We start from the raw sequence: 22,500 nt of genomic DNA on the forward strand, positions 1-22,500 counted from the left end.
ACACATACACACACACACACACACACACACACACACACACACACAATACACATTAGATTATACTGTAGAAAATTCTATCTGGATGTACAGGACAGAACACTGCTCTCTTCACCCGTCATGTTGCAGATGACTTTAAAGGGTTCGAGGGGTCCACTCCCATCCGGATCGATCCAGTATGAGTCTGAACGTCGGCCCAGGTGCTTGTACTCCTCACAGGACTGCTCGTAGATCGCTGCATGAAAGCAGAAGTAAGCACAATATTATATATACACACACACACACACACATGCACACCCATACTGTAATAACAGCTACATCAGTTTATTTCTGTATTATGTTGATCAGCTAAATTTAGATGGAAAGGGAAATAAAGCAAGGACAAAACACCTTAAAGAAGTCGCAGGAATACTGCAAGCTTGCAATCCCTTAGCGCTACACACTACTAAACGAACTGATCAGCAAATCCCTTACACCCCAGGACAGATTGGGATCATTACAAGAAGGGTGCATGAGTCAAAGATAAGAAAACAAGCATACAGTACTAATGTATACTAACGGTCTGTGGGACAGTGTGTAGTGATTAGTGATGATGTAATTGACAGTCATACATGTGTAGCAGGTCGCTCCGGTGTATCCGGTTCCATCGCAGGAGCATTTAAACACGTCTGCGGTCTGAGAACAGCGGCCTCCGTGCTCACAGGGGTTCGGGACGCACCTGCAGAGTAGCAATGTCAGCTTTTCAAACGACACACACACTCTTACAAGAACACGCATTAGAACACACCTTAGTGCAAGATTGTATATGGCAAGAATATACTGTATATAGGGATTAAGGTTGTTTATATAGTTATATAAATGTTGCAGGCTTTTATAAAAAGTAATCACCTACAAGGTGGCATGATGACCCAGTATTCTGTTTAGCCAGCATTTAAAATCACCCAAGGGAAATATTTCATATGTGACAAGCCCTAATGTTTCTACCATTTCATCATCTATCACTCAGAGCAGGTGAGCTTCATTTCCCACATCAAACTAATAACACACAACTGTTCGACGTCAAAGAATCCAATTTTTCCGGTGTATAATTTTTGACAAGCTGTCGCAGGCACTTAAAGCTAACGCTGCGTCCTCAAACGACCCGTAGCTCTGTAGCTGTCGTGATGATGAACGAGTACGCAGGTATATACACTGGATCGGTACGGCCCACATTCTGCCCCACATGCCAGGCCCACATTTCCCTGCTGAGATGCACTGTGGGAGTTGTAACTCTGAAACCCTGTACAGTAAAAGCACTTTTAGATCAACAGGCTGTTCTGATCTGATCCTGAGCACCCCGTGGCGTTGGGGCTGAACAAACACGGACGAGTTTAGTAAAAGGAAGCCGGCATTGAAGAGGAGCTCCTGCTGAGCCGAATCAGGGAAATGGTGACTTAGATAGTACAAAGTCAAATCCAAAGACCAGAAATTTCCTCTAGTCGTGTAAATCAGTGCTGTGTACGTCTTAAATCTAGCACAGTTCTGATCCACTAATTTGATTGGACGTAACTTGCATATCTTTCTCTCTAACTAAATAAAAAATACAAAACAAGCACTTAATATACCTGTCGATGATGGCACACATGTCCAGACTGACATTCTCAAAACTTCCCATCCTGCCCTGCTCTACATCGTGAAGGTCCACCAGCTTCTCGTCCACGTGGATGAGCTGCATGCAGCCGTGGAAGGAACGCTGAGATGGTGAGAGGTCCGTCCTTGGAAAATAGCCTGTGTATGGAAACAGACTTACTTACTTAACTTGATTTAATTGGGAATCGTTTAACTCAGATTCACGGGGAGCCTGTGCCTATCCCAGGCGTCATCGGGCATCAAGGCAGGATACACCCTGGACGGATTGCCAACCCATCACAGGGCACACACACACACACACACACACTCTCATTCACTTACACACTACGGACAATTTTCCAGAGATGCCAATCAACCTACCATGCATATCTTTGGAACGGGGGAGGAAACCGGAGTAAACCCCCAAGGCACGGGGAGAACATGCAAACTCCACACACACAAGGTGGAGGCGGGAATCGAACCCCCAACCCTGGAGGTGTGAGGCAAACGTGCTAACCACTAAGCCACCATGCCCCTGGGATAGGCACAGGCTCCCCGTGACCCGAAAAGTTCGGATAAGCGGTAGAAAATGAGTGAGTGAGTGAATGAGTGAGTGAATGAGTGAGAGTGAGTTAACTCAGATTTCTTCAGAAAGGCACGACATGAAAGTCATGATATTTTTACAGCTTTGTGAGCAGATGGTTATGTAAAATACAATGACCTCCAAAGTAATATTCTCCCACAGCTCGTATCTGGATGGGGAGAGTGGTTCTGACGGATGACATCTCGTCACCGTTGATGGTGAGCATCGCGAAGGTCTCCAGAGCCAGGAAGCGAACGCTGTGCCACTGGCCGTCGTTGAGACCCGAACCTGAGCGAGAAAGAAAAGATTCCAATCAAATACCAAAAACTGTATTTATCCATCGGATCATTGCATACAGTATGTAGAACTGATATTTTGGAGGAACAGCTGGATGAGTGTTGACCCGTAATGACCTGGTCAGGGTTGATACAGATCCTGGGAAAAATGTGACAGAAATCCATACAGAAGGACGCATATTTACATCTAGACTCTTACAAATAAAGATTCTTAAATGGTTCTATGAAGAACCTTTAAACATCCATGAAATTTTCTACACACATAAAATAAAGGTGCCAGGAAATAACAAAAATAATAGAACTTTCCTGTTTTTCTAAGTGCCATTTTTCTTATCTTATTCATTTCTCTATCAGATTTATAGTCTAAAGAACCTTATGTGCAATGAAAATGTTACACAGATATGAACTGTTCTTCACAGAACCATACACCCTGACAAAGAACCATTGAAGAACCTTTATTTTTAAGAGCTGAAAGATGCTTTACAGTCCAAAATAATGAGTCTAAGAAACAAAATGTTGTTATTTAACACACTATTAACTGAAAGGCTCTTTGAGAAACAAAAGTTTTTCTTCTATAACATTGTTGCGTTTATGTTCATGTTTTTTTTCTGCATGTGGAATGTCCCATGATGGGAAGCAATCGGATCTCCACACAAACAATAACCCCGAGCTCAGGTGGGAATCAGGAACCCTGGAGTTGTGATGCATTAATGCTGCACCAACAATGCTGCAGCCTTAACTACAAGTTTAGGTGTAAAAAGAGATCGGCATTATACAGTATTACCTCAAACAGCATAGTTCAGTGCTTCAGTATTATATAATATATTGTCTAATATATCAGTATATACTCTGGACTCTAGTAGGTTTATAAAAAAAGAATTAATTTGGCACGATCGCATCGTGCCAAATGAACTGATTATGCATGAGTGCATAAGTATGCGACTGTAAGTAGAACAGGGACATTTAATAGTGTTTATTAAATCCTGTGGGGATTTAAGGTCTATTTTTAAAAAAAAGCTCCGTAGCTACAGTATCTCTGTAAAAAAAAGTTACCTGAGGAGATGTCTACCCGTGTGTTCTTTCCCTGTGAGATGTAGATGTGCACCACCACTTTGCCCTCCACCAGGCTGATCTCCACTCCCCCGGGCATCAATGCAGTGAACATCAGGAGGCCGCTGGGGCTCCACGTACGGAACTGCAGGCTCACGTCCACCGTGTCTGCGTCAATGCGGCCAGGCAGCTGCAGAGTGCTGCTGGAGTTAAAGAAGGCTGGGAACATGGGCGAGGATCCGCACGTGTACGTCAGGTTACGCTGAGAATCAATATACAGGGAGATATTACAGTAATCTGATCACTCAGAAGGCAGCAGCTCTGACACTCAGTCTGGTTATGAGCTAAATCACAGGTTTATATCAACCAATCCCTTTAGGATTAATGACTGATTTTGTGTCTCTTTGTTATTTTTTCCAGAAAACTCCTTGTTTTTTGAAATCACAAGCACATGATTCTTTTAAACTCCTAGCACTGAAGACACATTCATATGTAATGACCTTCTATGAGAGCTGTACTCATGTTCCGCACACCTGAACGGACTTATGATGTCACACGACACGACACATCATTTTGAAGAGTGTAAACTCTTTCGATTGAGTTATCGTTTCTCTAGTAACAGCTAACGCAGGGACTTTCATGTCGAGTAAGAAATGTTTTATTTAACATTTAAAGAAGGAGTCTAGGGGGGCACGGTGGCTTAGTGGTTAGCACATTCGCCTCACACCTCCAGGGTTGGGGGTTCGATTCCCGCCTCCACCTTGTGTGTGTGGAGTTTGCATGTTCTCCACGTGCCTCGGGGGTTTCCTCCGGGTACTCCGGTTTCCTCCCCCGGTCCAAAGACATGCATGGTAGGTTGATTGGCATCTCTGGAAAATTGTCCGAAGTGTGTGAGTGAATGAGAGTGTGTGTGTGCGCCCTGTGATGGGTTGGCACTCTGTCCAGGGTGTATCCTGCCTTGATGCCCGATGACGCCTGAGATGTTCGGATAAGCGGTAGAAAATGAGTGAGTGAGAAGGAGTCTCCAGTTTCAGTTTCTCTTTATTTATCATTATATTTGTCTTATATTAGAGAAAACAACTGTTTATACTTTAGCTGCTATAACCTAAGTTAGAACATGAACTTCTCACTCACTTATTCCACAACTATAAAAAGAAAGAAAAAAAAAGACCACACCGTTCTTTTATTTTTTCCTTCATTGCTGTGGTAAAAGGAATGAAATGGAGGAAATTTACATGCTTTGTATTGACCCATGAGTCCAACTCATCAGTTCATTGCTTACACTAATAAGTTGTTCTCTACAAAACATCTGTCTACAGAATCTCTACTGAGGAACCACTAACTGAGCATCTCAACCCAGCATGAACCTCCCCAAAAGTGAAAAAAAAACTCATTCAAAAGAAAGCCTTACAAAGCTGGACGTGTCGACTCTTTTCCTTCGTGCGAGGTTGGTGATGTTGTCACCGTTGTAGTGGATGTCCTCCATGCAGCCGATGAAGTTCTGTGGCGCTCCTGAGCTGGGCTTGGCTGATGCAGTCATTCCTCCAAAGCTGATCTGTGAACAGAAGATACACATCTTCTCTTGTTACGACACGAAAACAGAGGTTTTAGACCGAATTCTGTCTGCTGTGGCTCTCATCAGATTACATGTACAGTAGGATATGTTGTAAAAAGAAATCAGTTATGTTGTTAGAAATATGACATGTTTACCTCATAATGACAAGATGCATCAGTTAAATGTTTAGATGTATAAGAAGATGTTTCTTTAATAGTAATGAAATACAGATCTTGTAACAATGAGATTTTTTCCTTGTAATGATTTTTAATGCAAATGAGATAAATATCCCATTAAAATGAGACGCTTTCTAAAGATCTTGAGATGAATATCTTGTAACGATGAGATATTTCCTCATAGCAATTTTATTTATTTCACAATATGATGTTTTTCTACTGACATAAAATCACAAAAGGCTTTCTCATAATAATGAGTATTTTTTTGTAATGAAATGATGCTTTCTAATAGAAATGAGATAATTATCTCATAAAAATTAGATGTGTGACTGTAACAAGATAGATGTCTCATTACAATGCAACGTTTTCTTGCAATAACAAGATGTTTCTAATAGTAATGAGATAAATGACTTCTAAAAATGAGACATTTTTTGTAACATGACGCTTTCTAATAGAAATGACATAAATATCGTATAATAATGAGACGAGATATGTTCTAATAATAAAGAGATAAATGTCTCATAGAAATGAGATGTTTAACTGTAACAAGATACAAGTCTCATTACAGTAAGAGGTTTTCTTGTAATAACAAGATGCTTTCTAATAACAATGAGATAAATATCTAAAAAAAATTAAATGCTTTTCTTGAGATACATGTCTCACATCAAAGGAGATCTAATAACAATGAGGTATTTAGAATAATCAGAATAACTAAATATTTTGTCATGATAATGAAATGTTTCTTGTAATGACAAGATGTTAGAGATAAATCTCTGAGAAAAATGTCTCATAAAATTAGCTTTGCTTTTCTTAGCAATGAGATAAATATCTCACAACGAGATACTTTCTCGTAATAAAACAATGTTTTTCCTTTTCTCGTATCTAATAAGAAGAATAATGAGATGTTTTCTTGTAGCTATGAGATGCTAATGCTGTTCTTTCAAAAAACTCCATAATGTGGAGGATTGTAGTTAAGGAAGATGGATGAATCTCTGGAAAGTGGAGGGTGTACGCAGGCTGAAAGAGCCCCGTCAAAGCTATAAACCCGGCACTGCTCCAGAGAGTGAAGTGTTTCATTCTGTCAGTCATCGTTAATAGGCCCCAGTGAACAATTTAATAGTTGTTGCAATAAGGAACCTCCTTTTGCATCAGGGTAATAATTTAAGAGGACGCTTTGAGCAAGGAGAAGAAAGAAAGTCGCAGTGAGAACGAGCGAGAGAGAAAAGACTGGATTATTATTATTTCTGTATTATCAGGCATATATTCAAATATTCATGCTCTCCCTGCTGCTTGACGTGACTCATGGGACAGGCAGAGGGGCTGGTGTGAGATAGCTGGAGGCTAATTTAAAAATCTGTCCAAAGCCTGCGCCTTCGCCTCTCATAAATGAATAATAATCCCAGACGTCTGCTCAGAAGTACATATAATGATGAAATATCACCTCAGGATTACAAGATCTACTGCTGCTAAGATAATAAATCAAGGAGTCACAAATATGCGCCAAAGCAACAAAGGGAGTGAGCTCGAGTCCCTGACCTCGTAGTCCAGGTCGAGATGGTCAAACTCGCCGTTGGTTCGGAAACTCTGCGTGTGTTCGTCCAGTGTGAAGTTCACACTGCGGCGGTATCTCTGGATCCGTACGGCGTGCCAGTGGTCATCGTCCAGCAGGCTGCCACTGGACACAGAGGTGTGGCCCTGGATGGAGCCGTACTGATTGCTACCTGGATGAAAAGAAATCAGAGGAAAATGCTAAGCAGCTCAGGTTCATAATAGAAGGACTAATATGATATTCAGAGTAAAAACAAGCCAAAAAAAAAAAAAGGGAGTCTTATTTAGTCAGAGACTATTTTCAGTTCAGGAATATTCAAGAAGCAAAAACTTCATACAATATGTCACACAGCCACTGGGGTTAGTTGTGCTCCAGCTAGCATATTCATTAGCCAGTTAGCATATTCATAAGCCAGTTAGTATATTTAATATACAGTTAGAATATTCATAAAGCAGTGAACATATTCACTAGTCTTTTTTTTTTCCACTTCACTGGACAGCTTAGTATATTCACTAGCTAAATGTTTCCTGGTTAGCATATGCCAGTTAGCATATCTGGAAGCTGGTTGTTTTACACCTAACATTCACAAGATTTTTTTTTTTCAAATGTGGCATGTTTACTAGCTAGATTTTTTACATTTATTCATAAGCTAGTTGCTTTGCAGTTAGCATATTTACAAGCCAGCTGCTTTGTAATGATCAGTTAGCTGTTAACAGTTAGCATATTCACAAGCTAGTTGTTTTACACTTAGTATATTCACTACCTTGTTGTTTTCTAGTTAGCAGAATTCCCTTAGCTAGACATATAGCAGTTAGAATCTTCACTACATAGCTGTAATTCTCCATTAACTAATCTTGTGGAGTTGTTATTTTATTATTCTGAAACTGAAGAAGCCTTTCAAAGGAAAACATATTATCTTGTATATGTAACACTTCCTTTGAAGCCCATTTTCATAAATCATCCAAACTCTGCTTATCATTATGTGTAATCATTTAATTAAACTGTTTCATGAATCTGTAATAAAGCGTTTTGAGCAATTCCTTTATATCTCATAACTGTGATATTTCTTAACACTCTGTAAAACCAGTTCAGAAACCTATTTGGAAGTATTATATCATTTCATATACAGCAGTGAAAAGCTTGCCTGCATAAATTTTCCCTCTAATGCCAAATTTACCCTACATTCGGCTGGTGGGCAGGTGTTAATTTCCAGCCCTGCTTGTAATAAATTAGCGCTAGAGATACAGTCAGTGCTCGGATTCACAGTTAGCTTGACATGTCAGGGTGAAGGATCAGCTCGAGTCCACGTTACCCAGATTGATCTGTAGCAGCAGTTTGGCCCTGCGCAGCTCCAGACTGAGGTAATCGCCCTGCTGTCCCTCTCCGTGGAGCAGGAGCCCGTCTCCTTTACTGGTCTTAAACCTCAACGAGATAACGTCCTTCAGGATCTTCATCTTTTTCTGGCGGAAACGGTAGGAGATCACTCCCTGTCCGTCGAAACCAATCACATCGGCCCCTTAAACCAGAGAGGGTTGGAAACATACATAGAAAAAAAAAGCCTTCAGCGTTCAATTGTCATGTCAAATGTAAACATTTTGGAATTGATATTGTTTCCCACCATTTGGTGAAAAATTTGGAATGTTAATAAGCCACCGTTAAGCCGTTGTCCTTCATATCCTGTATGCACAATTCTTTCAAGAAGTTGCATCACCAGTAATCAGAACCCAGACAATCTCCCGTCACTAGAGTGAGCTCATTTGTACAGTTTCTCAGTAAAAGTAATGAGCCTCATTTAAAAGTCATTTAACATACATTAACATACATGAACTCTAATTGCCTTGTAGTAACATTTGAGGGTTGTGTTGTTTATCATCCCGACTAGTTAATTAGCACTGCATGACTTATGATGTGTTCAGTAGGTTTTTCAATGATACATTACTGAAAGCAATCAAGCAAAAAATATTGACTTGGGGTTTAATGCTAAAAATCGTACAATGTGGAAGTAATTAATCGTATAAATCGTAAATCGTAGCACAAGAACATTTTTATGAATGGGAAGGATGGAACGTTTACTGTCTCGCTTTACCGTCAATCACAGAGTAACTAGCCGATATTTGTGTCTGTGAACTCATCTACGAGGAAGAGGGAGGAATGCACTTTCTTTGGGATGCAGCAGTTTGAAAAGATCTGCAATGATTGGCGTATGGATGGGGGAATTTGTGGAGAAAAAAAAACAAAACATTTTAAAGAAATGAATATTAATAATTAATTTTTAATTCAGTTCAAATTCTTTGTATTGCACTTTGAACTATTCACATTGTGTCCAAGCAGCTTTATAGAAGTATAGAAACAGAATAAAAGTTTTAAAGTTAAAAAGTTTAAAATTAAGTTAATATCACTCACTCACTCATCTTCTACCGCTTATCCGAACTACCTCGGGTCACGGGGAGCCTGTGCCTATCTCAGGCGTCATCGGGCATCAAGGCAGGATACACCCTGGACGGAGTGCGAACCCATCGCAGGGCACACACACACTCTCATTCACTCACGCAATCACACACTACGGACAATTTTCCAGAGATGCCAATCAACCTACCATGCATGTCTTTGGACCAGGGGAGGAAACCGGAGTACCCGGAGGAAACCCCCGAGGCACGTGGAGAACATGCAAACTCCACACACAAGGCGGAGGCGGGAATCGAACCCCCAACCCTGGAGGTGTGAGGCCAACGTGCTAACCACTAAGCCACCGTGCCCCACTTAAGTTAATATATCTCAAATAATTATCCCTAATGAGCAAGCCGGAGGCAACGGTGTTGAGGAAAAACTCCCTGAGATGATATAAGGAAGAAACCTTGAGAGGAACCAGACTCAGTAGAAAACCTCATGCTCTGGACAGTAAATAATGTAAATGTAATTAATGTCCTTTCGTCAACAGTTTGTATTTGAAACAAGGGTTTTTAGTTGAGTAAATTAGATGCAACAACCAAAACCTCTGGTACGATATTCTGAGATATTTCTGGTCTCCTGTATGAGGAGGATCATAAACCGTTGGCTGTCTGAATTCATTTCAAGTATCTGAACTCATTAAACAGCTGAGAGTCAAACTGCCTTTTGTGTTCGATCCTCTGTAGTAATCAATAATTAGAGAAAAAAAGAATAGCTAAACACTAACAAAGATTCAAGGGATAAAACAACACACTCACAGTACGCGCAGCCGTAGACCTCCACCCTCAACCCCACTCGCCCTTCTGCGCTCCATTCCAACGGGATTAAGCGCAGATACCGGGCCACGATGGTGTACTGCAGTTCGTGACGCACCACTCGCTCCGAGTTCCAGTTACCTGAAAAAGTCTGTGAGATGAGAGAAGAGACCCATCAGACACAAACACAAGCTCCTGTTATTGCTTTACTGTCTAAACACATCAATCAGACGACGCACTCCATGCACCCGGCTCGTGGGACGACGATCCTCCGTTCTAATTTCCTTTCGGTTCATTAGCTGTGAGCAATCTTTGAAAAAGTTTTTTTTTATTTATTATCTCTGAATATTCAGAGTGAGTGATGAGTGCAATAATGCTGAACTTCACTCCTGGACCCTGAGGAGAATCAACTGTTTAGCGTGATAAGTAATAAAGCATGCAGGGAAAAAAGGTAGGAAAGTAAGTAAAGAAAGAGAAAATGAGGCATGACTGAAGTGTGTGTATTATAATGATGGATTTTGTCTGTAGTAATAACGAGGATATTATACAACAGACTTAGGACCTAACAATGGCGGCCTTTACTTCATACCATACCCTTATATACCACCAATGAAAAATACTTATCCCTTGTGTGCACTTTTCAGATAGCTAGCAGAGTATAAGTTCTTAATGAATGCCTCCATCTTTGGATAGCGTATAAAAATATTAACCCATATGTTGCCGTCCTGCCTATAAGGCTTCCAGTTAGTTGCTGTGTCACTGTAGAGCAGCCGGTACTGTTTAGTCCAGTCAGTGCTGCTGTATCGACCCTGCGTTGCGATGGCTGTGATCTGTTTCCTGCCCCGAAGGTCCACCTGCAGCCATCGATATTCGTCAGAGTCCAGCGGAGACCAGCCTCCGTTTCCTTGTAAAGAAAAAGAAATCAGGATAGTACTCTAAACATGAAAAAGTTTAGAAAAGTATAGCATGGAACTTTAAAAACACAGTAAACATACACCTCATTCCTGCTGCATTAAAATAGCCCTAATCTATATTTTAAAACATTAAACAGGAAATGACTGAAACACTCTAGGTACATCTCAGCACCTTTATTATTAATATAAAACATGACAGGATATATGAATATGCATTATATGCAAATTGTAAACACCTCCCCCTCCTCCTCCTCCAGTCTGTTACTCCAGTCTATGATGATAGACATGTCTTATTTGTTGATATATCAAACAGTAAGTTTTTGTAATCGCTGCACTGCATTGAGGAGTTGATTAATTTTCTAGGACAACAGCTCTTACCGTAAACTATAAAAAGATCAAAAGTATGATGTGACATTATATATAATTTCTTTTATAACATCTCTAACAAATTGCTGTTATAGGAAACAGTTACTCAAGTTGTTGATAGTTTTCCTACAGTGTCACACCCTGTTGTGTTTGATTCCTAAATACAGCTAGAATATTATTATTAATTCATTTTCTACCGCTTATCCGAACTACCTCAGGTCACGGGGAGACTCAGGCGTCATCGGGCATCAAGGCAGGATACACCCTGGATGGAGTGCCAGCCCATCACAGGGCACACACACACACACTCTCATTCACTCACACACAATTTTTCCAGACATGCCAATCAACCTACCATGCATGTCTTTGGACTGGGGAGGAAACCGGAGTACCCGGAGGAAACCCCCGAGGCACGGGGAGAACATGCAAACTCCACACACACAAGGCGGAGGCGGGAATCGAACCCACAACCCTGGAGGTGTGAGGCGAACGTGCTAACCACTAAGCCACCACTAAGTCACACAGGCTCCCCGTGACCCGAGGTAGTTCGGATAAGCGGTAGAAAATGAATGAATGAATGAATGAATTATTATTATTATTATTACTATTATTATTATTATTATTATTATTAGTAGTAGTAGTAGTAGTAGTAGTAGTAGTAGTAGTAGTAGTATACAAATTTAGACAGGAAACTACAGCACATTCTCAGCATAAACACATTGTTTTTAAATGTTCTATTGAAGAAAAAAAAAGGGGGGGCATTGGTGGCTCAACTGGTTAAGGCTCTGGGTTGTTGATCGGCGGATCAGGGTTCAAGGCCCAGTACAGCCAAGCTGCCACTGCCGGGCCCTTGAGCAAGGCCCTCAACCCTCCCTGCTCCAGGGGTGCTGTATCATAGCTGCCCCTGTACTCTGACCCCAACCTGGGTTATGTGAAGAAAAGAATTCCGCTGTGCTGTAATGTATATGTGGCGATAATAAAGGCTTCTATGCCCCGTTCTATGTTCTAACACTTTTTCATGTTATTATTTAATCTTGCTCCTTTTGCATGTAATATAAGACGGGATTCTGTAATGTTAATCATTTTGTAATTAATATATTCTACCAAAAACATCTCACAGCGTTATTTACGTGGAGACAAAACTTCAAAATGTAATGGTGCTGATTTCACCTTAAGCATTCTTTTATATTATAGAAACCTTTTTAATAAAGAAGCTTAATTGCAATCCATATTTGGGGAGAAGGTTCTACTGGACAAGTAGAGAACCCCAGGGTTTAATACAGAAGCCTAAGGAACCTGTACTTGTGAAATTGAAAAAAATTATTTAAAAAAATTATTAGTTAGAAAAACTCAAATACATCAATATTTACATTTCTGGCATTTAGCAGACATCCTTTTCCAGAGTGACTTACAAGGGCCTTGCTCAGGGGCCCATCAAAACAGTTTAGTGGGGATGAGATTCAAATTCCCAAACGCCCAACAAATCATCGGTATTGAACTACCCACCTTGGAGAACATTTTCAAAAAACGCTGTTTGCAACGGGCAAGGGGCATCATCAAAGATCCCTCTCACCCCAACCATGGACTGTTTACACTTCTCCCATCGGGCACACGCTAATGTTGTCTCAGAGCCAGAACAAATAGACTGAAAAATAGCTTCTTTCCCGTGGCTGTTTCTGCACTGAACAGCTGATATGGTGTTAACAATCACCACTGTACTGTCACTTTTCTGTGACACTTCTGTGTTTTGCACTATTTTGCACCACTTTAAAATCATGCATCCTTGCACCACCCAAAAACTATCATTACACTTCTGTACTGTATGTCCATCCATATTTATTCAGTTTATTCTGTGTGTATATATATATATATATATATATATATATATATATATATATATATATATATATATATATATATATATATATATATATATACTGTGTATATATATATATATACTGTGTATATATATATACTGTGTATATATATATATATGTATATATATATATATATATATATATATATAGATGAATATATTCATAATGACATTGCTTTTGTACAGCTATATCTGTCATACCACTTCATACTGTATCATACCTATATAAAAAAAAATCAATGACAATAAAGTTGAATCTAATCTAATCTAATCTAATCTAATCTAATCTAATCTAATCATGACCCCCCAAGCAGTAGTTCAACACCTTACCCACTAGGCTACCATACCCTTGTTGTTATTTTCCTGAGAAAGACTTTATTGGAGGTCAATCAAATGATGAAAACATCTGGTTTTAGCATCAGATGTTTGAGCATGTTTCGTAACACCATCATCATCCAGATTGTTGCGAAATCTTGCTTTTTATACTGTGAAAAACTGCTATCATCTCTCTCTGTGTCATATCTCATCTCGCATCACCCTGTGAGTAATACCCTTCTCCAAATGACATCCACTGAAGGTGCTAGGACAGCAGGTGTGAATTCAGGACATGGCTCTAGATATAGTGCTGTTCTCAGATCAGCTCTTCTTTTCAGGATCTTAACCTGAGCTGTGACGGCAAACTGAAAAAGCTGTTCTCAGATTGGTGCAGAGGATTTTCTTCTACATCGCGCTGTATGAAAAACCCAGGGGGATGACGAGTGTGTGAGTGTGTTTGTGTGTATGTGTGTGTCTCCGTACCGACTCTGCGGTTGAGTTTAGCATAGCCAGCACCAAAATCAGGAGCCAACACAGAGGAGCTGCTGAAGGCGCTGTAGGGGAGAGGACTCGCCAGGACCTCATCACACCGCTCTGGAATATATAGGAGAGAAAGAGAGAGAGAGAGAGAGAGAGAGAGAGAGAGAGAGAGAGAGAGAGAGAGAGAGAAAACAGTATCTATTACTTTATTGTCACGACAGTACAGCAATGCTGATTAAATACAGCACAATTATAGGACTATACAATTATGCAGAGGTGGGTAGAGTAGCCAAAAATTGTACTCAAGTAAAAGTACTGTTACTTCAGAATAATATGACTCAAGTAAAAGTAAAAAGTAGACATCCAAATAATTACTTGAATAAGAGTAAAAAAGTACTTAAAAATAGTAAAAAAAAAACTACTCAAGTACTGAGTAACTGTTGAGTAACGTCTGATTTATTTTTTAACACAAGACAACAATCAGACAGACAAAAATACAAAATAATCTTTAGGCAAATTATGGCTCATCCAATCAATAAAATAAATTAAAATTAATTAATTACAAAATAGCTTAAATTAAAATAATTCAGTAAATTCAAGTACTTAATACATAAAATAAATAAAATAATAATAAATAAAAAATAAATACGCACAAGTAACACAAATTTCCAAGTCTTTATACTTTTTTTACAAGGTAGAACTGGTATGTGTCTCCATTGACAGAAAAACAGAAGGAAACACATACACATTTCATACCAGGCAGGCTGAACAGAAAATTGCACACCAGAAGGAAGCGGTCAACGTAAAACGTGTGTGAAAACATGCAGAAACAAACTATTTCACCAAAAAATCACTCAGTGATGTCACTATTAAACTTCACCATCTGCATTGCCGACGGTTGATTCTGACATGTTTGTGTTGCTAACTAACCCGTCCCGCCGCTGAGATTGAGTATGGTAACGTGACGAGACTGCACAACTACGTTTGATTGGTGAAACACAGTCACGTGGTAGAGCCTTAGCGGAAGTTTCTCTCTCTGTCAAAATAAAACATTAAAATTGATGCGTAGAATAACAAAGAGGTAAAAAGAAAAGAGCTCATTGTAGCCTGATGTAGCGGAGTAAGAGTACAGTTTGTTCTTCACAAATCTACTCAAGTAAAAGTAAAAAGTATAGTGATTTAAAACTACTCCTAGAAGTATAATTTTTTCAAAAACTTACTCAAGTAAATGTAACGGAGTAAATGTAACTCGTTACTATCCACCTCTACACATTTTTAATCTGAAGATTAAACAAAATCCGCATCCGCTCTAATACGCTCCAGGCCAGCTGTGGGTTCTAGTTTTGTTACAAGCTCAGCCTCTATTCCAGTTCAAGTTTTTTGCAGACAGAAATTTCTTCTAAGACTTCTCTGTATTTGGTTCTTACCCTCAACCATTACCAGTCTCCTAATCCCTGCTGATGAAAAGCGATGCCTCAACATGATGCTACCACCAGCATGCTTTTCTACAATGATGGTGCAGTACAAATGCTGAGAGCGAAGACCCACCCACAGTTAGCTACTTACTGGTATGCATTAACATTTATTATTGCCACATATACGTACAGTGGAATTCTAGATTTAAAAGTGGGGGTAAAAACACAGGGTCAGCTATGATACAGCAGGGAGGGTTAATAGCCCAACAGGGGCAGCTTGGTCAGTGCTGGAGCTTGAACCCATCCACCAACCCAGAGTCTTAACCGTGTGAGCCATCACTGCCCTTAAACTCTGACATGTCCAGTGTAAAATAACCTTTAATCTGATCACTTTAACAGTCGAATGATGACATTAAACTGTATCAAATTATAAATATAATCTAGTTCTTGCCTCAATAAATTCACATTCATAAATTCTGCTCACTTGAACATCACTGCGTTTAAGATTTAGTGCATCGTATCATAATGACAGTGTCATCAGGCTTGATTGTTTCTTGGTGGTGTTATAATTGAAATCTTTTAAGCAGAGAACACAGCTTTGTGTTATGAAACCTTCCTCATCAGATTTTCACAGCGCGTATCATGAAGACTGACAGCTCTCTGGAACGCAGCTCTAACACTTCCTTACACCAAAATAGCAGAACAGGTGGTTGAAGATTTTGTCTAGACGAGATCTAACATGAGAAGATGGCCATTTTTGTCTCGTAATGAAAAATGCAGAGGTCATAATAATCGAATAAAAGCATGAAGCTTCATAACGACCGTGACGCTCCATTAGCTTAGTTTAATTATACCGTTATTCTAATCTGTATTTCAAGCCAAATTCAGAGAACAATTGTGATGAGTTTATTTAGTGCAGATAGTCAAGAATGAAAACACAAACTGTCCTTTGGGTCTTAATGGCATCTTATAAACAAGGAGTCTGGGATAGTAAATTAAAAGTGAATGACCATGAACGTGAGACGAATTATAACTATTTTCTTTGATTTTCTGGGTCAGGAAAAAACTTTAGAAACTTAAAAAAAAACATCAGAAATATAACCATTTAAATAGATAAGATTGTTTAGAAGTATTTTAAATTATATGTACAGTATATTTCATGGGGGCACGGTGGCTTAGTGGTTAGCACGTTGGCCTCACACCTCCAGGGTTGGGGGTTCGATTCCCGCCTCCACCTTGTGTGTGTGGAGTTTGCATGTTCTCCCCGTGCCTCGGGGGTTTCCTCCAGGTACTCCGGTATTCCTCCCCTGGTCCAAAGACATGCATGGTAGGTTGATTGGCATTTCTGGAAAATTGTCCGTAGTGTGTGATTGCGTGAGTGAATGAGAGTATGTGTGTGTGCCCTGCGATGGGTTGGCACTCCGTCCAGGGTGTATCCTGCCTTGATGCCCGATGACGCCTGAGATAGGCACAGGCTCCCCGTGACCCGAGGTAGTTCGGATAAGCGGTAGAAAATGAGAGAGAGAGAGTGAGTATATTTCATTTCTATTCTGAACTTTGTTAGAGTGTGATTTTTTTTAACTACACATTCAGTGATGTCTTTTTCATCCAAATATCCCCAATTTTTTTTTTTTTTTTTTTTTTTAAATAGATGATCTAAGAAACAATCCCAGTGTCAGAGGTTTTCATCATTGATAGATTTCCTGGGATCACTAACAAAACTGGAAGTAAAATTCAAATCTAGTTATCATTTGGTTGTTGGTTCCAATCATAAAAAGTCAAAATAATTAGGATTTATTTAGTAAATCTTTGTGTTCTGATCATTTATATTAAATGGAATAAAAAAAATATCAACGCATCACTCTCAAAATGAATCTAATTTATGTTTTTCTGTCCTTGGTTCCTCCGTCGCTGTTTTATCGTTGGTTTATTTCTCTAATTTTATTTCTCACTTGTTCAGACGAATGCCCATATTTATTCTATTCTTGTTTTCATTCCCTGCTTCGGGTTTCTGAGTATATTCTCCGTTTGTTTTTCCCACCTGTATACATCCCACCCTCTGATGCACTGCTTATCCATCTAGGATGTGTTCTGACATCATGCCCAGTCTTCCTGTAATAGACTCCCCACATCCCTGATCAGACTTCTCATGCGTTTATGTGTATTCCTGAGCCTATTTTCTCTATCTTTGTTTGTTCCATGTTTCCCAATAGTACCTAAGATTTTATGTAAAAAAAAAAAAAAGGTTGAACCATGACACATAGCTTTGAATTTCCCACAACAGATAGAAACCTTTATTATAATTATCACATATACATTACACCACAGTGAAATTCTTCCTTGGGGTCAGAAAGCAGGGTCAGCCATGATACATTGCCCCTGGAGTAGAGAGAGTTAAGGGCCCAACAATGAAAGCTTGAACCCCGATCCGCCGATCAACAACCCAGAGCCTTAACCACTTGAGCCACTAATGCTTAGTATACTGTACAGTAACATCTCTGCTGAATGTCCACACAGTTCATTACACCACATGGCTTTATCCTAGTGTCCCTACCTACATCGTGTCATTAATTTTCTCTACATTGATTTCCGTATTGGGGGCACGGTGGCTTAGTGGTTAGCACGTTCGCCTCACACCTCCAGGGTCGGGGTTCAATTCCCGCCTCCACCTTGTGTGTGTGGAGTTTGCATGTTCTCCCCGTTCCTCGGGGGTTTCCTCCGGGTACTCCGGTTTCCTCCCCCGGTCCAAAGACATGCATGGTAGGTTGATTGGCATCTCTGGAAAATTGTCCCTAGTGTGTGATTGCGTGAGTGACTGAGTGTGTGTGTGTGCCCTGCGATGGGTTGGCACTCCGTCCAGGGTGTATCCTGCCTTGATGCCCAATGACGCCTGAGATAGGCACAGGCTCCCCGTGACCCGAGAGTAGTTCGGATAAGCGGTAGAAGATGAATGAATGAATGATTTCCGTATTTTCTTTGTGCTTTCCCAAATGCTGATATTATATACAGAATATTTATATAAAATAACTCCTGAATTTCAATTTTAATGTGTTTTTACATGTTTAATGAACCCGTGTTACATGACTATACTGAAAGCTCTAAATAATCCCACAAGCGCGGCCTCCTTTATCCCAAAGCTACGAAACACAGTGTACTGTATTACAAAGTTCAGCTGGAGAGTTTAGACACGATTATTAATTCTCTTTCCAAACATCAACTCCCTAAGTGGATCAGTTCATCTCTGTGCAAAGAAAAAGCTAGTGAGAACTGCTGAACTTGTAGTGTTTAAACAGACACTTTAAACATTAGGGAACTACTGAATTAAATGTGTGCAAACACACACACACACACACACACACACACACACACACACACACACATACTACAGTGATGCTCAGACATAGTAATAATATAACAAGGGAAATCCTCAGGGCTCTGGCCCTTGGAACAGAGAAAAAAAGTCTCTGAGAAATGTGATCTTCCTCTCCTACAGTCTCCTGCAGCTTTTTCCAGCTCAAAGTGCACTCATATCGATTACTCAACTACTTACTCGTCTTGATCATGATCCGTTGTGAGGAAAATGCGAACATGTTTGTCTTTGTTTTTAGAAAATTATCTCAGAGCGACTTCGATTCTGGAAAGATAACGTAGATCTCCTAGACTTAGCATGTGGTTTGAATCAATGACTGAGAGGGAAAAAAATGGGAGCAAAACTGAATGGAAATCACACACAGACACACACACACACACACACACACAGACACACAGTTTATTTATAATTAATTTATCAATAATAACCCTTTCATAGTCTTAGCTACACTAAAATAGTTTCAGGTGAACATAATTGTGCAAAAAAACTACCAATACTTTCACAGCATTTGGCAGACACCATCCTCCAGAACGAGTTACGTTTATCTCATTTATACAACTGACCAATTGAGGTTAAGGGCCTTGCTCAGGGGCCCATTTTGGTGGAGCTGGGATTTAAACTCACAACCTTCTGATTAATAATCCAACACCTTAACCACTGAGCTACCACTTCCATACAAGGTCATTCTTCTCTCACAGCATAAAAAAATTGTTTAATAATGTAAAATGGCACTTTTACCTTCATCACAATATAGTCAGAGATAATGCAGCTCTGTGCAGGGAAGATGTAGATAAGCAAAACCACTCACTCACTCACTCTCACTCACTTTCTACCGCTTTTCCGAACTACCTCGGGTCACGGGGAGCCTGTGCCTATCTCAGGCGTCATCGGGCATCAAGGCAGGATACACCCTGGATGGAGTGCCAACCCATCGCAGGGCACACACACACTCTAAGCAAAACCAGGTGGAGTTAAATCAGGTTCCTTAACATCCAGAGCATGAAAACCAAAATCGAACCCGTAATAGTACCCGTAAACACTGGCTGTAGTCTGTTAGAAAATCTAACTCTTACACAAGTTTATGTCTAACTTCAGAATATTCATCTCCAGAAATTTGCAGTGAGCTAAAACTAGCCCTAGAGATTATAATACTCATAAGAACCATCAAGAATTTCAGTCCATGTTGTAGCACAAATCTTCCATTAGAAAAGTTAATGGGCATTCACAATCCCAAGGTGTATTTTTTCAGGATTAAGTTCTGTTCATTCGACCATTCAGCGAGCAAATCTGTCTCGCCTGACTCTGTGAAATTTGCAGGACAAAAGAGGACATGCAATCCAAATACAGCTGCAATGAAGAAGCACCATTGAGTACATTGTGCTGGGAATGCATCATTCCCATCTCCCTGAGACACACACTCATACACACTCATCCACATGTGCTGGTGTGACTTATCAGCATGATCTGTAATCAGATGCTGCCTAATATCTCGTCCTTAACCTCACCTCGATCACAATAAATCGCTAATAAAGACAACGCTGTCCTTATTTAACACCTCGCCTCATTATACCTCTAAACACAGCGAGACTGCTGAGTTGAGATTATTATAAAAATAGCTCGTGTGTCCTCTGAAGGGAATGACAGCTCAATTGGGTTCCTATTCTCAGCAGCTATTCCCAAATAGAATTGTACTTCAACATGAACAAGCAGATTAAAACAGAACATCTCATTTTAAGCGAGTCAGAACACAGACCTGACCTTTTAAGTGTCTGTGATTTTTTTAGGTTACGTTTCTATTTACTTGGGAAAAGCTGAGTGTCTCAAGCGTTGGGTTACAATTTTCTGAGGTGGCCCAGTCAGGATATGACCTCCTTATGTGTGGTTTAATAGTGTCTAGGGTTGCAAAATTCTGGGAATTTTCAAGGCTGGAAACTTTCCATGGGAATTAACGGGAATATATGGGAATTAACGGGAATATATGGAAATAAACTGGGAATTTAAAAAAAATGCAGAGTTGCCAATAACAGGGAACTTAAATGTAGTTTTAAAAAAAATTTGCAGCATAATTTTGTTTAAATCAACAAGATTTAATGCAATTTAAGTTGTACCCTGCATTCCTCGGACACTTGCACACAGCACACTGCTTACTGGAGGGCCATTAAGGCCAAACCCCCTGCATGTACTTGCACTACATTCTTCCATAACATGCACAGTAACACTTTATTTTAGGGTCATTTAACTAGGTGTTTATTAGCATGAATATTAATAGAATATTGGCTATTTATTAGTACTTATTAAGCACATATTAATCTGCATGACATTATTCTACATTCTTAATTGTACCCAATACCTAAATTAATAACTACCTTACTAACTCTTAATAAGCAGTAAGGAGTGTTACCACATGCACAGATAATTTGATGACACCCCCCCCCCACTCACTCCCCCCTGAAATAAAAAAAATCCTCTGTAAAATAATGTTTATTACAATTAAGTTAATTATGTTTATTACAAGCATAATAATGTTTATTATGCTTTTGTGTTACTCAGTGAAAGAATCAGTTAAAGCTCTACTTACAATTAAATCAGTCAAGACGTCATTTTTAAAATTTGTATTGCCTTGCATGCATGTCTGCTTATGACCAAACAAAATGTTTATTTATGTTTGCATATGATATAGTTTATATACATTTCCCTATATTTCCAAATAATTCCCACAAATTCCTGTAAAGCTTCCAATTTCAAATATTTCCAAAATTCCCCAGATTAAGTTCCCGTGGAACGTTTCCGGAAATTTACCGGAAATTTACCGGATACTTTCCGCCCCTTTGCAACCCTAATAGTGTCGAGACAAAATTTGGGATAGAAAATATGGACTGAAACAGCTACGTTATCTCAAAACGCATAATGAGCTGGATCAAGTGCCATTTTAGACTAATCTCCCATATTAATGGTATCAGTGTTGTAATGTAACGGAGTACAAATACATCGTTACTGTACTTAAGTACAGTAGAAATGTCACGTATCTGTACTTTACTTCGCTATTTAAATTTATGTCAACTTTCACTTTTACTCCACTACATTTCCTAGATAAAATGTATACTTTTACTCCATTATATTTCCACTAAGCGTCTTCGTTACTCTGGCAACTTTGAAAATTAGCTTCTTTTGACGATGAACAGACACCTTTTCAGTTTCAACTATTGACTGGCGTATTAGTAGCTGCTGGACATAGGTGGCCTGTGTGTGTGTGTGTGTGTGTGTGTGTGTGAGATGGTGACCTGGGGAGTAATCCCTACAAATGCTCATACCACATGACCAAAATGTTCTCCCTTACCAACAGGTAATTTTTTTTTTTTTTTTTTTAAAGAAATAATTTATTATTTATTTTTCATTTTTACCTGAAGTTCATACAAAAGTGAAATTTCTGTTTGTTTTTTTTCTTTGTTGTCAGCTCTAAAAATATACTGTTTGTTCTTTTAACTTAAGAGAATTGTGCCTGAAAAATCCTGTGATTTTGATTTGATGAGTTTGATGATGCTTTACTATAAGAAAGCCACAATAAAGTTCACAATCAAAGTTCTAACCGCTTGCTTTTTTTTTTAAAAAAAAAACAACAACAACTTTTTACTTTTACTTCAAATACTTAAGTACATTAAATATCAGAAAATGACTTTTGATACTTAAGTACAGTAAATATCAGATACTTTAAGACTTTTACTTGAGTAATATTCTAAAAGGTAACTT

At 39.3% G+C, this 22,500-nt stretch overlaps 1 protein-coding gene across 1 annotated transcript in view; it reads right to left on the bottom strand.

Annotated features, from left to right (window-relative positions):
- The window catches only part of cntnap2b (contactin associated protein 2b), a 50,746-nt gene that overhangs the window by 17,214 nt on the left and 11,032 nt on the right, over positions 1 to 22,500 (bottom strand). The window contains exons 2-12 of the mRNA XM_060868532.1: positions 13,972 to 14,082; positions 10,728 to 10,921; positions 10,021 to 10,168; positions 8,127 to 8,330; positions 6,802 to 6,986; positions 4,946 to 5,089; positions 3,538 to 3,796; positions 2,327 to 2,476; positions 1,602 to 1,764; positions 609 to 715; positions 113 to 232 (exon numbers count right to left, since the gene is read on the bottom strand). Coding sequence (XP_060724515.1) covers positions 113 to 232; positions 609 to 715; positions 1,602 to 1,764; positions 2,327 to 2,476; positions 3,538 to 3,796; positions 4,946 to 5,089; positions 6,802 to 6,986; positions 8,127 to 8,330; positions 10,021 to 10,168; positions 10,728 to 10,921; positions 13,972 to 14,082 — 1,785 coding nt within the window. The remainder of the gene's footprint in view (positions 1 to 112; positions 233 to 608; positions 716 to 1,601; positions 1,765 to 2,326; positions 2,477 to 3,537; positions 3,797 to 4,945; positions 5,090 to 6,801; positions 6,987 to 8,126; positions 8,331 to 10,020; positions 10,169 to 10,727; positions 10,922 to 13,971; positions 14,083 to 22,500) is intronic.

This window comes from Tachysurus vachellii, chromosome 1 (genome assembly GCF_030014155.1).
Source record: "Tachysurus vachellii isolate PV-2020 chromosome 1, HZAU_Pvac_v1, whole genome shotgun sequence".
NCBI lineage: Eukaryota > Metazoa > Chordata > Actinopteri > Siluriformes > Bagridae > Tachysurus > Tachysurus vachellii.